Source organism: Balaenoptera ricei, chromosome 16 (assembly GCF_028023285.1).
Source record: "Balaenoptera ricei isolate mBalRic1 chromosome 16, mBalRic1.hap2, whole genome shotgun sequence".
In the NCBI taxonomy this organism is placed as follows: Eukaryota; Metazoa; Chordata; class Mammalia; order Artiodactyla; family Balaenopteridae; genus Balaenoptera; species Balaenoptera ricei.
Window position 1 is genome coordinate 31,442,836 of NC_082654.1, and position 15,558 is coordinate 31,458,393.

A 15,558-nucleotide genomic window follows, 5' to 3' on the forward strand; every position below is an offset into this window, starting at 1 on the left:
TTTTAAAGCTACAAACTGCCTCACATTCTTAAGTGACAGCTAAAAATCTTCATGGTAAGTTTAATTTTTCATTGCAAAGAAGGTCATTTTCAGAACGCTGTACATATTATTAACATTTAAAATTAAAGCTATGACTTTAAATCACTCTTTTATTATTCTCCAGGGAAAAATCATTTTAAAATCACGTGAAGGAACTCCTCTTGAACAGCTGCAACATCTTGCATCATTCTCGTTTCTACTCAAACTAGTATTTCTGTTTTACTCCCCTCACCTGCCCCCCATTTTTCTTCTAATGTAATCTGTTTTCATACTAGAGACTTTCCTTGAGCACCCTGCCATACTTTCCTACCACCGAAATGGGTATAAGTTTAAATTTAAAGTTTTTTACTGTTTCTTGTCACCATAAACCTCTAATTAAAAGTTTCTTTTGCATTGAGTTATCATTACAATGATCAATAATATACAATTGATCAGAACAACATAACTGTATTCCAAAATTTGATAATTATTACACATAAAAGGAAAATTTTATTAGACTATATCTCTTAATGAGATAGATGGAGCTTTTGTTTGTGTGTGTGTGTGTGTGTGTGTGTGTTTTCTTTTCTTCTCCTAATTGGTTTATGTGTCCAGAGGTGAATATTATAGAATGTGAGAGGGCTTAGCAGCCAATCTATTCCCTTAAAAAAAATATGTGTGTGTGTGTGTGTGTGTTTATGTGTGTGTAGCTATAAATGCTGAGAAAGTTTGTTCACATAAATAAACCAATGAGATTAGGAGTTTTATTATAGCCATGTCACTCAATTACTTGAAACCCTGCCAAGTTTATATGCTAAAAACCCCAAGTGATCTGTCATCAAAAATTATTTTTAATGTTCTATCAGCTGACAGTTCCATGAGGTCTTCCCTCAATTATTTTTTAATGCACAGAACTAGAAACCTCGTGACTTGCAAAAGGGTTTGTTCATTCACTTTGGAAACATCAATATTCCTAATTGTCCCTTTATTTGGCACCCAAGGATCTTAGGCCCCAGGCACAGCCCACCTTGGCCTCGTGCTGGAAGAGGTGCGCGTGCGCCTTTCTGGAGCTCCGGGGCAGGTCACTTAAGGGGGAAGTTCCGTGCACAACATGAAGATGTGGAAATTAATTTCTCAGACCTCTCTGACCCACAGACCCCTTGGAAAACCACAGTTATCCCAGGGGGAAGTGTACCCCAGTTTGAAGATCGCTGATCTCCAGGGCTCTCCGAGACCTGACTCCTGCTTACCCCCAGTCCTGTTCTCACCCCATCCCTGAAGTATGTGCTCCCCAAGCCCTGAACTATTTAGATGAGCAGGTACCCTCCTGAAGGATGGGCTGTAAGGCTCTCTCTCCCCCAGGCTTTTACTCCCACCACCTTCCCTCCCCTTCCTCTTCTCCCCTGTCAGAGTCCTTGGCTAACTCATCACCTCCTCCAGGAAGCCTGCCCTGACCACTCCCTCCAGGGAGGAGCTAGGTGTCCTCTGCCCCTTCGTCCACCCTCCCCAGCCTCAGTTGCGCACCGTTCTGATACTCACTGTCTCTCCTTTGGTTGCCAGTCTCCTCGTCGTCTCCCCTGCTAGACTGTGAGTGATCTCATGAGCACAGGAGCACAGGGCTGGTCTTGGTCACCTCTAACCCCCAGCATCCAGCAGGGCTTGACCCAGAGTAGGGACCAAAACTCCAGGATGATGCTATTGACCGTTGGCCACAGGCTTCCATCAGTGCCTCAGGAAGGCTGCCGCCCTGGCCGTGGGCCCACACACCTCTCCCTCCTCCCCTGCTCCCCACAGGTGCTCCTGCCCCTCCGGCTTTGAAGGACCGACGTGTGGGGTAAACACGGACGACTGTGTGGAACACTCATGTGCCAACGGGGGCACCTGTGTGGACGGCATGGGCAGCTACACCTGCCAGTGTCCCCTGCAGTACTCGGGTAAGCGTGGCGGGGTTCGAGCCTCTGCTGGGAGGTGGGTGCCGGTGCTCGTGCCCTGAGCCCCTGTCCCATGGGCGGAAGGGCTGGGACCCTGCCTCAGTGTCTGCAGGAAGTTTCTGCTGGGCCGGCTACCTGGCGGAGCACAGGGGGCAGCTTCTCTCCTGCCTCTCCCCCATTCTTCCCCCAGGAGCGGCCTGTGAGCAGCTGGTGGATTTCTGCTCCTCGGATTTGAACCCGTGTCAGCACGAGGCCCAGTGTGTGGGCACCCCAGACGGGCCCAGGTCAGTGTTGCCCATTTCTAAGGCCAGGGAAGGGCATGGGCCCCCACGTCGCCTCTCCTCTGCCCTCCCCAGCCTGTTTCCTCACCTATCAGGTGGGTTTGGTCTTGGCTGTTCAGTTCTTGCCAGTCAGTGCCAGGGGCAGGGTGGTGGTAGTTTTAGTCGGACAGACCTGGGTTTACATCACGACCCGGGATGGGTGGCTTGACCACTCTGAGCCTCAGTTTTCTCATCTGCAAACTGGGTGGACCAGTAGCTTCCTCCTGGGGTGGCTGTAAGGATTAGATAAGCAAATGCGTGAAAAGCACTTACCTCCACGTCTGACATTTGAAAAGTGCTCAATAAAGAACTGTTGCAGGTCCACAATTTATCATCGCCAATTACAAAATGCACAAAACTCTGAAAACCAAAAGACATCTGCTAGCAAAATCTGATCCGATCAATGTATTTGGTATTAAAAGCTGACCTGCACTGATATGAAGCTACTTACAGTCACCATTCATCCCATGTAGTGGGAATATGTGTAGATTTTGCAGCAGAATTTGAACATGTTTAGTTAAGGGGCTGCCCCAGATCCAATGGGCATGTTACATAATATACAGTTATAGGCGTTGTATTACCTTTCCCAAATCCAAAAAGTTCTGAATTTCAAAACCTGTCTGGCTTCAGGAGGGTTGGATAAGGGGTCCTTGACTGTTGTCACCATCGTTGTTTCTGGCATATGTGGAAGTGCTTTGTCACCGGAAGACTGTGATATGAAGGTCACGGGGTTTTTTTTGTTGTTTTTTTTTAATTTTTTTATTTTTATTTATTTATTTATTTATTTATGGGTGTGTTGGGTCTTCCTTTCTGTGCGAGGGCTTTCTCTAGTTGCGGCAAGCGGGGGCCACTCGTCATCGTGATGCGCGGGCCCCTCACTATCGCGGCCTCTCTTGTTGCGAAACACAGGCTCCAGACGCGCAGGCTCAGTAATTGTAGCTCACGGGCCCAGTTGCTCCGCGGCATGTGGGATCCTCCCAGACCAGGGCTCGAACCCATGTCCCCTGCATTGGCAGGCAGACTCTCAACCACTGCGCCACCAGGGAAGCCCAATCACGGGGTTTTTAAGATGTTGCTCCCATCTGCAGTTCTGCAAACATAGTCTCATTTCTGGGACCCTGTTCCAGCAGTCAGGGCAGCACAGTGGTCAGGTCTTCTTCAGGTCTGTGGCTGAGGGACCCAACCCCAGCTGCTCGGGCAGAGGTAAGGGATGGAGTCCCCCAGGGACTCAGTCCAGCAGGAGCTGCCAGAGCCTCCTGGGCAGGAAGTGAGAGCCGGGGGACACTGAGGCCCAGATCCTGGATCAAGGGGCCGCACAGGAGCCTCCATCCGAATGGTGGACAGACGCGGCACTGCTGGCTGAGCTGCCGGGTGGGGTGGGCGCAGCAGACCAAGGAGCAGTGGCAGAGCAAGTGGCGTGCACGCTCCTCAGAGGGGCTGGACCTCAGAGGGCGGAACAAAGCAGGACTGCACGTTGTCCGGTTGGATACTGCTCAGATGGTCCTTCACACCCCAGAGAAGGAGCGCTCGGTGGGCGTGTAGTGCACCTTCACTCACCTTCCTGTCTTGGAGGAAGGACGGAACTGACAGACACTCAGCTGTGCCTGGTGTTGTACCTGGAGCCCAGCAAGTATTCAGTACACACTCACTGGATGAATGGATAAGGGAATGACAGTGAATGAGGCTGTGGGTCCTTAGCTACTGTAACATTTTTCAGACTGCAGCTCAAGACCCAGTAATAGATTGTGATCAGTTGGGTGGGTCAAGGTTAACGTTAAAAAAATAAAACAAAATATCAGAGAGCATCATGCCCTTTTATATAGTAAGGATAAGTATTTTGGCATGAAACTGATTGCAGCGGGCTGTGTGTGTGTGTGTGTATGTGTGTGTTTACCGAGTACAAAGGTATTTCTTACCTCTTGAAAAACACTGGGAATAAATTAAAAAATCAGGCAGGAGCACCTACCTGCCAGGTTGTGTGGTTGAGCTGTGGAGTTTGCAGTTTGTAGTTTGGAAGGGTTTCCGGCAAGGGGTGTTCACCGGAGGCTTCCTGGAGGAGATGAGGTACTGGCCTGGCTGGACCGAGGCAGGGAGAGAGAAGAGGGTATTCCAGAATCGACAGGTGTGAAGGCAGAGACGTGTAGCGAGGTGCGGGTTGCTGCCTGTGGAAACAGGTCTGACCGCGGGGTGGCTTGTTATGGGGGGGAGCCGGGTGGGGAGCATCTGGCAGGGCTGCGACCGGACAGGGGTGGATGAGCGTGCTCTTTACTTGATAGGCAAATAATTGGCAGAAATGGACTGGCTCAGGCGAGCAGTGGGCCACAGTGTGAGCCGGGAAGCTGGGGCCTGGCCTGGAGTCAGGAGGCTGTGGGGAGGCGGGCACTAGCGTCTGAGGCCTGGGAGGCTGGGCCGGTGCAGTTGGGAGGCTGGGGAAGAGGGATGGATGAGCCCCATGTGACTCAGAGCCATGCACTGGCTGGGGGTGGGGAGGGGGGTGGGGGGCAGCTGGGCAGGTTGCGAAGGGGCTGAAGGTTGACCTTGGATGTGCTCTTGGTGCTAAGGGTGGTCCTCCATCTTCTCCAGCTCCTGGGTGTCCACCCTCCCAGCCCAGAGCAGCCCCCTCCCCTGCCTGCAGCCCACATAAGCTCCCTTCCTGGACTAGAAAACGGTCTCAGGACGGGTGGGGGCATCTTGACATCTAGGGCCCCGTGTGACCTCCTGGGGGACCCCACAGACCCCCAGGGCCATGAGGCTGTCTGCCACACACACACAGCCCTGGGGCCGCACAGGCTCCTGGCCGAGCTCTGGGCTGTGTGTGGGGCTGTTGACCCACCCCACCCCCCGCCCACCCCAGGTGTGAGTGTGCACCTGGTTATGCGGGTGACAACTGCACGGAGAACCGGGATGACTGCGAGGACCACCGCTGCCAGAATGGGGCCCGGTGTGTGGATGGAGTCAACAGCTACTCCTGCCTCTGTGCTGAGGGTTACAGGTGAGCGGCCCCGGGAGGCACCATGAGCGACTGACTCCTCTTAGCTGTCAGCTCTGGGACCGGCAGGAGCCACCCTGGGAGCTTTCACCGTGGCTCTGCCAGTCACCATCTGTGTGGTCTGGGGAAAGTTAATCAGCAGCTCAGAGCACAGGCAGAGGGTCCCTACCCTGATTGGCGGAGGGGGCGGGAGGTGGGTACAGATTACTGGGCAGTGCCCCATCACTTACCTGCCCAGTGAACCCCTGAAGACATGCCCTGCATTAAAGGCCATTTACTTTTGCATCTTGGTCTCTCTGGGAGGCAAGGGGAGGGCACCTGCCCTCCTTCCGGTCACCCACCTCCCATGCTCTGCTCGTGTCTTCTTTTAAAGAACAATTTTATTGAGATATAATTCATATGCTATATAATTCACCCAGTTAAAGTGTATAATTCAGTGGCTTTTCATATATTCTCAGAGTTGTACATCCATTACAAACAAACAATTTTAGAACACTTCATTACCCCAAAGAAACTCCACACTCTTATCTGTCACCACAACGCCCCTCCATCCCAGCTCTAGACAACCACTAACCTACTAATGTCTGTGTCTGTAGATTTGCTTATTCTGAATATTTCATATAAATGGAATCATACGATCTGTGGTCCTTTGTGACTGGCTTTCACTTAGCGTCATGTTTTAGAGGTTCATCCATGTGGTAGCATGTATCAGAACTTCATTCCTTGTTATGGCTGAATAATATTCCAGTATATGGATATACCACATTTGTTTATCCATTCATCGCTGATAGACATTTGGGTTGTTTCCTCTTTTTGGCTGTTGTGAATATTTGGTGCTACAGAGTCTTCTCTCTTTTGTTTGTCTCTTAAGTCTCAGCTTTCTTTTCTGTGAAATAGGTGTAGTAAAACTTGCTAGCAGAGTTTGCTGACCTGAACACTGAGTGCTTCTTAAAACTAACGGGCACACAAGTCACCTGGGATCTTGTTAAAAACCAGATTCAATAGGCTTTCCATTTCCGACAAGTGCTCAGGTGATGTTGATGCTGCTGGTGCAGGGACCACACTTGTTTCTCACCTTGTTCCTCAGCATCTTTCTGGCTCTTAATTCTCTTAGGGAAAGTGTTCATTAGGAGCATCTTCTGTTACTTTAAAGCAACAGTGTCCCAAGATGTTTAGTGAGTTTCTCTCCAGGACTGTGGGAGAGGAAGATGACCCCTTGCTCCTTGGCCCTGCCCTCTCTGACCCGTGTCTTTTCCCCCTCAGTGGGCAGCTCTGTGAGACCCCTCCCCACCCGCCTGCCCCCAGGAGCCCCTGTGAGGGGACTGAGTGCCAGAACGGGGCCAACTGTGTGGACCAGGGCAGCCAGCCTGTGTGCCAGTGCCTCCCGGGCTTTGGCGGCCCCGAGTGTGAGAAGTTGCTTAGCGTCAACTTCGTGGATCGGGACACTTACCTACAGTTCACCGACCTGCAGAACTGGCCACGGGCCAACATCACACTGCAGGTGCGTGCCCAGGGCGCCCGTCACAGAGGGTGGTCCGGCAGCAGGGGACCCTGGCCTCAGGTCAGAGTATCAGGACAGCTGGGAGCACCCTGTGTTAGTCAAAACTCTTTGGATGTGGGTATCAGGATCTCAGCTTGAGCTAGTTTAAGCACAGTCGGAAAGGTTATTGGGTCACAAAACCAGTCTCAGGAAAGGGCAGGGGTGGAGGTGGTCTCATGGGTGACTGGATCCGCAAAACCAAACTTACCAGGATCCTCTCCCACCATCTCTTGTCTCAAAGACTCCCCTCAGCTTCAGCCTCCAATGCTGCAGACTGGCTCTCTCCATGTGGCCGGAACACGGCCACAGCTAGCGCTGGGAGCCCTTATTTTCCATTTCATGTCTTGAATTCCATCTCAGAACATTATTATGTTGAGGGAAAAAGAAGCAAGTTCTACTTCAGCAGCATTGTTTGCTAAATATTTCTTGGGGAGGGACAGCGGATTGCATTGCACTTCACATGAAAAAAAATTAAACTCCTCTTTAGTCATCCCTTTCTTTTCCCCAAATTCCATTCCTTATCCCAACTGCCACATCTTTCTTCTCTCCTTTATTTGTCCTCTTCTCCTTCTTTTCTCTCAGAACCTTTCAGCCTCTCAAACATGCCCACTCTGCTCTCCTTCCCTTGATCACCTCTCATAAATTCTATCCACTACACTGTCCACACAGCAAGACCACAGCTAGCCTAACTGCTCAACAAAATAAAACTCACCAAAACCCTGCCCAGCCATTGCCTCAGGCACATCCTTGGAGAGGCTCAGTTTATCCCGCTATCCCCACCGCAGGCTCTTCCCCATAGCTCTACTTGGACAACAGTCAGCAACCTCGGATCGGAGAAGATCTCTGATTGGCCTGCCTCAGGTCACATGCCCATCCCTGGACCAACTACTGAGTCCAGGGAGATGGGGTGCCATGGTCCAGACTGGGCCATGTGGCAGCTGTACAGACCAGGGGGTCAGGGTCTTTACCAGGAGAGGAACAAGGCAGGAGAAAAAGATCATGGCTCCCACAGCATCATAGAGACATCTCCCTCCCAAGGCACAGCTCCAGCTTTTGCTCGCATGGCTCCAGTGACAGGTGCTACCTTCCAGGTTTGGGTGGCTCTGGCTGTTGGAGTCTTCCTGAGTCTGTCCTCTGTAGGTCCCGTCCTGGCCCCAGGGCAGCTCCCTGAGGCCCACAGAACAGGATACCCCACATCCTGTCTAACCGTCCTCTCTGGGCAGGTGGTCCCAAGCTCTCTTACCTCCTGGCACAGAGTTTCCAGGCCTCAGCTGGCCCATCTGCCCTCCCCTGCCTGGCCCTGGCCAGACTGGCTGTGGATGGAATTTGAGTAGGGGGGGGGGGGGTGTGGGGCTGCCAGCCTGGGACAGCGCCCCCTGGAGGATGTTTCCCTTGGGGAGGCAGGGGAGGACAGTTCTGCACACATTTCTCTTTTAATCGTGGGTCCTCCGTCTGCCCCACCCGCCAGCCTGTGCTGCCGCTGCGTGGGGTGGGGTGGGAGAGAAAGTGCCGTTGCCATAGGTCTCCACAGCAGAGGACAATGGGATCCTGCTGTACAATGGGGACGACGACCACATTGCAGTGGAGCTGTACCAGGGCCATGTACGTGTCAGCTACGACCCGGGCAGCTACCCCAGCTCTGCCATCTACAGGTAGGGAGGGCTTCTTCAGGCCCACCAGCTGCCCTCAAGGGCTGGGGGACTGCCAGGGAGGCTGGGCCAAGAGCAGGTGGTTATCGGCACTACCAGAGACCTGGGCTGCCCAAGCGGAAAGGGCATTCAGACCACCGAGTCCAGCCCCATGCTGGGTCCGAGGCTCCCTGGGGCCTGAGCAGTGGTCCCATCCTTCCCCGTCCACAATCGCCTCACAGGGAGCTCCTCAGTGGGGAGGGGAGGCTGATTAGTTGGAAACCCCTGCCCCAAACTTCTCAGCTTTCCTAAGAGAGTGCCCAAAGGGGAGCAGGAGGGACCAGGTCAGAGGCCACCAAGTCCCCACAGTCCCCTCTGTTAGATATTTGGTTTCTTGGGAATCAGCTGCTGGACCAGTGGCCTTTCTGGGGAAGTGCCTAGGCGGGGATGGGTCCAGCTGAAGGCCATTCCCCGGGGCGGGGGCGCCTCATCTTCTTCCAGTGCCGAGACGATCAATGATGGGCAGTTCCACACCGTTGAGCTGGTCACCTTTGACCAGATGGTGAATCTCTCCATTGATGGCGGCAGCCCCATGACCATGGACAACTTCGGCAAACACTACACACTAAACAGCGAGGCGCCCCTCTATGTGGGAGGTGAGGACCTGGCCTGGGTGGAGCTGCAGCTGGCCCTCCCCGGGCCACTCCATCAGGTGGTAGCAACAGACATTCCGGGTGGGGCCTCTGTTGCTCTCTGGCCTGAGCCTTGCCAGGCTCAGGAGAACTGTGCTGTGGGGGACATTCCAAGGTGGCAGTGGGGGAGGATCCTATGCATGGCCAAGCTGCTGGCGGATTGTCCACCTTGCCTAGAGCCCGCACTGCTCTCTGCCCAGCCCAGACTGACAAGGATGGGAATGTGGGTTGGGCTTGAGGCCTGGCCTGGGAGGGGGCCTGGACTTTCCCAGCTAACTTTTGCACGGTAGGTACCTTTCCTCTTGGCTTAGGGCCAGAAGGGGCTTGTCAGTTGTTCAGGGTCCATTCTCGGGTCCCTCAGAGGCCCAGGCATGGACTCCCTGCTTCAACTGGGGACCTCCCAGCTGGGCTTACAGGCTTTGTGGCTAGATGGCCCCATCCAGCACCCGAGAACATTTCTAGGTCTAGATGAGACAGGTTTCTAGATGCAGCGGGGCCGTCTCAGTGCCGCAGAGGGCCTTGCTGAGATGTCGGCCAGGAGGGTGTGAGGGATGGAGCCCTGGATTCTAATCCCAGCTCTGCTGTTTACTAGTTGTGCAACTTTGCACAGGTCACTGAGCACTGAAATCGAAGGGGTTTCAGCAACTCCGACGTCAGAGGGCTGCTGTGAAGGGATGACCACAAAAGTGGGGGACAAAGTGTCGTACACATGAGTTCTGGGCCCAAGTCCTTTGCTGCTTTTGGGGTCTCTGGGAGGTAAAAGCTAGTGTTCTGGGCAGGAGCCCTGGGCGAGGGCGGCCAGACTCAGGCACCCAGAGCATCACTTGTCAGCTGGCTGCTGCCAGGCCTGGCACCCCCAGGCTCTGATCACAGAGGAAGCAGCTTTTCCATTTCTTCTGGGAAAGGAGTCTGGACCCTCCAAGGTGGCAAAAGACATTGGCCCAGAGTTGCAGAGACTGAAGGACAGATGCCGAGGGCAAGAGGGAACACTGTAGAGATGCCCAGTGGACCTCAGAGGTGGGTGCCAGGCAGGGTTTGAGCCTAACTCAGCCCAGCTCTGCCCCCTCCCCTCCACTCCAGGGATGCCAGTGGACGTGAATTCGGCCGCCTTCCGCCTGTGGCAGATCCTCAATGGCACGAGCTTCCACGGTTGCATCCGAAACCTGTACATCAACAACGAGTTGCAGGACTTCACCAAGACGAGGATGAAGCCAGGGGTGGTGCCAGGCTGTGAGCCCTGCCGGAAGCTCTACTGCCTGCATGGCATCTGCCAGCCCAATGCCACACCGGGGCCCGTGTGCCACTGCGAGGCCGGCTGGGAGGGCCTGCACTGCGACCAGCCAGCCGACGGCCCCTGCCATGGCCACAAGTGAGCCTGGGCTGGGCTCAGGGAGCCCTCCCCCACTGCCCACCTGCAGGTTCCCTTCCCTTCCCTGCAAGTTCCACTTCCCCATGGTGAGGAAAGACTGTGTCTTTAAACTCCAAAATTGGAACATGTGGCCTAACACAGGGTTTTATTAATTTTTTCTGGCTTTCAGTTTTTATTAACAGGAAAAGGACCCTAGGGACAAACACAGTCACATTTTGCTCCCTTTGTTTCAATTTTGGGAACAGAATAAGACCCTGTGAAGCCCAGGGCTGGGGGTGTGGGGTGCCCTCGGGTGGGCTTGGATTGGCTCTGGCCTGTCCTCACAGTGCCTTTTCTCTGTCCCTCCAGGTGTGTCCACGGGAAGTGCGTGCCTCTAGATGCTCTTTCCTACAGCTGCCAGTGCCAGGATGGGTACTCGGGGGCCCTGTGCAACCAGGCTGGGGCACCTGCAGACCCCTGTGGGGGCCTGCGGTGCCTGCACGGCCACTGCCAGGCCTCAGCCACCAAGGGGGCGCACTGTGTGTGCGACCCCGGCTTTTCGGGCGAGCTGTGCGAGCAAGGTCAGGGGCCCCCCTCCTGACATGCCCTCTCCAGGGTCCCTCCCCACAACGTGCTTTAGTGACCTGACTTTTCTTTTTCCCAACCTCAGCAACCCCTCTGTGCCCCCTCTCCCCTCCTGCACCTTGGGCTGCTATTGGGCTGTAGCGCCCCCAATCCTCTGGGCTCTGAGCCCCACCCCCAGACAGATGCCCATCTCTCCCTGGCCCAGCTTGCCCTGTCGCCCCTTTATCTGGGCTAAGTGCCCCTTCTGGCTGGGGGTCTCTCCTTACAGAAGAGACCACCAGAGTAACAGCATCTTGGCCACATCACTTAGGGACCTGGAGAGCAGCAGGAAGTCTGAGAGTTGGGGACCCTTCCCAGGTCCTCCTGGCCCACGTGACCAAGACGGTCAAGGGACTGCTGCTGAAGGGGGCAGGAAAGAGCCTGAGAAATCCAAAACTCAGGCACCTTCAGGTCCCCTAGGCCATACCCTCTGGCTCCAATTTCTTCTCTGATGTCATCGCCTCCCAGGCTTCCAGCCACCTCTTGCACTCCTCTGGAGGCCACCTTACCCTGGCAGCCCAATCTGTCCTGGGGGGCCTTGGCAGCTAGAAAGTTCTTCCTTTTCACTGACCTCACTGTGGGCCCAGGAGGAAGCGTGTGCATGTGCATGTCTGGCAGGGAGGAGGTGGGGATGGAGGTGGGGTCCGAGGATGCTGCCCCACCCTCCTCCTCCTCCTTTTTCTGCTCCTCCTGCTTCCCCGGGGGCAGCGCTGGCCCATGGGTGTGCCCTGAGGCTTTCTCTTGGTGTCTGTCCCATCCAGAGTCCGAGTGCCGGGGGGACCCTGTCCGGGACTTTCACCAGGTCCAGAGGGGCTATGCCATCTGCCAGACCACGCGCCCGTTGTCGTGGGTGGAGTGCCGGGGCTCATGCCCCGGCCAGGGCTGCTGCCAGGGCCTGCGGCTGAAGCGGAGGAAGTTCACCTTTGAGTGCAGCGATGGGACCTCTTTTGCCGAGGAGGTGGAGAAGCCCACCAAGTGTGGCTGTGCCTTCTGCGCTTAGCGCCCGGCGTGGACGGGGAGGGGAGAGGGCGGGCGAGGGGGCGCGGCCGCAGCGGAGACCGAGTGGCCGGCAGCTGGGCTGGGGTGCGGGCCATCACCGCGGCGACGCCTGGGCGACCGGCCCTCCCGTGGGCGGGGGAGCCAGAACCACCTTTCTAAAGCCGACGGCGCCGCAGCTGGGGACGGGGCGGGGCGGGTGGGCGTGGCCCGGGCCGCAACCCGCCCTCTCCGGAAGTGCCTTGCACAAATAGGCGCTTAATAAATATTTGTTGAATGAATGTGTGCGTGAGGTCAGGCCAAGAAGTGCAGAATAGTGACACCTCCTCCTTGCCTGCTACCTGGGTCTGAAGATGGGACTGCCCCTTCCCAAACCAGCCTTTCCCTCTCGCCTGTGGCCTGAGCGGGTCCCAGAAGCCCCTTGCCCCCCTGCAGATAACCGCGAAGTACTCTCAGCCTGCGCTGGGGCAGCCGGCCTGGCTCTCAATTTCTGCTGCCGCAGCGTCTGCTGGCAGTAGGCCAGGCTGCGAAGGGGAAGGGCCCCCTCCTGCTGGCCAGGAAGGGACCAAGCCCCGCCCCCTGGGCTGCCTGGCGGTGCTGCAGCCACTGCTTGCTTGGGAACGGGCCACGGGGTGGAGGTGGTTTTAGGACCAGACCTCTGAATCCCAAAGTTATGGGATGAGCACTGTAATTTCAAGGAGGGTGCTCATGCGGAGGAAACAACCGCTGGGACTGCTTGGAGGAGGGGGGGAACACCACCAAAAAGGACAGGGGTTCTTGGTTCCAACTGAATAAACATCACCACCTCCAGATACTAGCCACCAAGGGGGCATTGGTCCTGGGCTTCCCCAGCCATTAGCCAGCCATCAGCTGCTAGCTAGCAGGAGGACTTGGGGGTGTAGGGGGCTTGGGCTAGGCTGCTAGGCCAAGGAGGGGTCTCCTCCCATGTAGACTGGGTTCAGATCACCTCACGCCGCAGACCAGTAGGGAACAGTGGTCCAGACATCAGGAAACCTCCGTTGGCTCTGTCACTCTGGGCAAACTTCTTCCCCATGGGCCTCAGTCTCCTCAGCTATCAAATGGGGAGATGGGGCGAGCAATGTAGACCCTCCCACTGTGGCTCCAGGAGGGAAGCTGGAGGAGTTAGAAGATCTACTTTCATTAATCACGTCAACAAGTATTCATGTGCCTAACCGGGGCCGGGTACTGCGGGTGTTCTCCCCTCACGGACAGATGCGACTGACCACAGAACATCACAGGAGCGACCTGTGATGCTTGGGAAGGATGCCTGGGAAGGGATCTGAGGCGAGTGAGGGCTCCAACCACAGACACCGGCCCAGGCCAGAGCTGCTCACTCCAAGTGTTTGCAAGGAAGGACTCAGTGTCTGAAGAGTCATCGAACATGTGGCCGTGTGACTACAAATGCTTCTCTTCCATGCGGAATGAACATGCAGAAAGATGATCTTTGTGCCTAAATAGCGAGCTGGCTGGAAGGACGATAGGTCACGGTCTCCTGTCCCAGTGTCTCCCCAAGACCGTGTGCCCCTGGGGGATCCTGGGGGGCAAGGAGGGTGAGCATGTCCCTTTCCTGGCTCCTTCCATCTGCAAACAGAAGGCAGGGTCAGGGGAGTATGTTGTGATGGGGTTGAGGTGGCCTTGTGCTTGGGGGCGGCAGGCGGAGTCCTTGATACTATCCTGGAGCATCCTACGACTGAGAGCGCCTGGCGTGTTCCACTACCCTGGGACTCAGGCCAGTGAGTTTGAGTCCTGGGCCCCCTGTAATGGGAAGAGGACCCTGCCCTGTCCACCTGGGGAGGTGTCCTGAAGGCTGGCTCTGCCCCTCACCAGGGGCCAGGCTCTATTTTCTTGTAACTCTGAGCAAGGCCACAGCAGCCCTCACACTCATGGGCAGCAGCCTGGGCCTCGAGGGGCTCCTCCTAGGGCCGCACAGCATCATTCCCTTACCTGGACTTTCTGGGCCCCTGCGGGCGCCTGGACGGCAGCCAGCACCAGGCTGGGTAGGAAGGAAAGCTCAAGTGTAGCTAGCCCGCCCCTTCCACGGAAGAGAGGGTTCTGGAACCCGCCAACCCTGAGACACATACCTTCCCCTGGCTACCACCATTCCTCACTGACCTGCAGAAACCGTTCCCCGGGCTTGAGGGGCGATGTCTGGCAGGACCTCTTCGCTCTGCAGAAGTGGAAAGGGCACCTGCAGACAGGTACTGGCTGCCAGGAGTCCTGCACTCCCAGTGCCATGGGTTTGGGAGGGCAGAGGATGGAGTGTTTGTTTGCAGGGAGCACCCTGCGAGCTTGCTGCCACCCCTGTGCACCCCCCCACAGCACCCCGCGCCCCAGCCCAGCTCCATACTCACCCTTGGTCGAGCCAGGAGATTGGGATGCACCACAAGGGTGAGGGCAGCAAGGGGCCGAGAGACCCATGCGCCCCAGGATCAAGTTTTCCTCAACTGAACCACCAACCCGAAAGTCGCTAAGGAACTGGATCACCACACACCTTGCCTGTTCACGTTTGGGCCTGCCGAGTCCCAGAAGAAGGCTACCAAGAAATCACCTGAGAAATCATTTCCAAACCTTGCCACCCCTTTGGTAAAGACTCCGGTTCACTTTGATGTCGTCCTCGGCTGATTCCACTGAAGAGACATAAGCAGGGCAAGTCCCAAAGTTGCTGCTGCTTTGGCCGCACTGCAGGCGACAGTGGCCTTGGCTCCCTGTGCAGGTGTCAGGAAATGGAAAAGGCTGTACTTTGTCTCTTCTTTGCCTGCTCTTAGCCTAACCAGGAAAGTATCTCTTTACACAGAATACTTAACAGATTCTAATATATATTTGTATTTCATTTTGTTATAGTATTTTTATATGTTAAAGTCAACATCCAGTGTCTCGCTTCGCTTTTCAGATGCTATGTAGTTGTGACATTTGGTTTGGTTTGGGGTGGGGGGGGGTTCTGTAGTCTTGTTTGGATCACTCTTTTAAAGAGACTGGTTTAGAACAAGCCCCTGGGGGAGCCACACCTGCCCTGTCCTGAGACGTGTTATTTTAGAACATGTTGGATATTGTCTGTTGTCTTCCTGTGAACATGAAATTGATTCACTCAGGTTCTGCCTTTGTTGATCTCTTTTTCTGCATCAAGGATGAGCCCAGGGCTGCTGACACACACCCTCGCATGGGCGAGAGTTTCTGGGCTGCCCATACACCAGCCACAATCCAGGCGTGGAGCCCAGACACAGCACATATAGGGTATCTGCCCTTGGAACTCTCTAGCCTTCCTGAAGTGGCAAAAGAGGCCTGTTCCTCCTGAAGAAGGAAGGGGAGGTCTGGGGGGTGGCTTAGTCATAGCTCCCTGGGGATGTCAGTGTGAGAACAGAGCCTGACACGGCACAGCACACACGGATCTGGGGAGGCTGTCCATCCTCATTTCTCTTCAAGAGTCACACCCACGTTTTGTAAGTTTGTGTAC

The 15,558-nt window shown here is 55.3% G+C and overlaps 1 protein-coding gene across 3 annotated transcripts in view; it reads left to right on the plus strand.

Moving 5' to 3' along the window:
* Positions 1–12,140, plus strand: part of SLIT1 (slit guidance ligand 1) — a 148,738-nt gene extending 136,598 nt beyond the window's left edge. For 2 of the 3 annotated variants that reach the window (XM_059900988.1, XM_059900989.1), the window contains exons 28-36: positions 1,813–1,952; positions 2,140–2,233; positions 5,124–5,261; positions 6,522–6,759; positions 8,320–8,450; positions 8,928–9,082; positions 10,199–10,487; positions 10,836–11,047; positions 11,852–12,140. In XM_059900988.1, coding sequence (XP_059756971.1) covers positions 1,813–1,952; positions 2,140–2,233; positions 5,124–5,261; positions 6,522–6,759; positions 8,320–8,450; positions 8,928–9,082; positions 10,199–10,487; positions 10,836–11,047; positions 11,852–12,090 — 1,636 coding nt within the window. In that variant the 3' untranslated portion in view covers positions 12,091–12,140. Of the gene's footprint in view, positions 1–1,812; positions 1,953–2,139; positions 2,234–5,123; positions 5,262–6,521; positions 6,760–8,266; positions 8,451–8,927; positions 9,083–10,198; positions 10,488–10,835; positions 11,048–11,851 lie in introns of those variants that run through there. The other variant, XM_059900990.1, reaches the window with a different exon arrangement.
* The last annotated feature ends 3,418 nt before the right edge of the window (positions 12,141–15,558 follow it).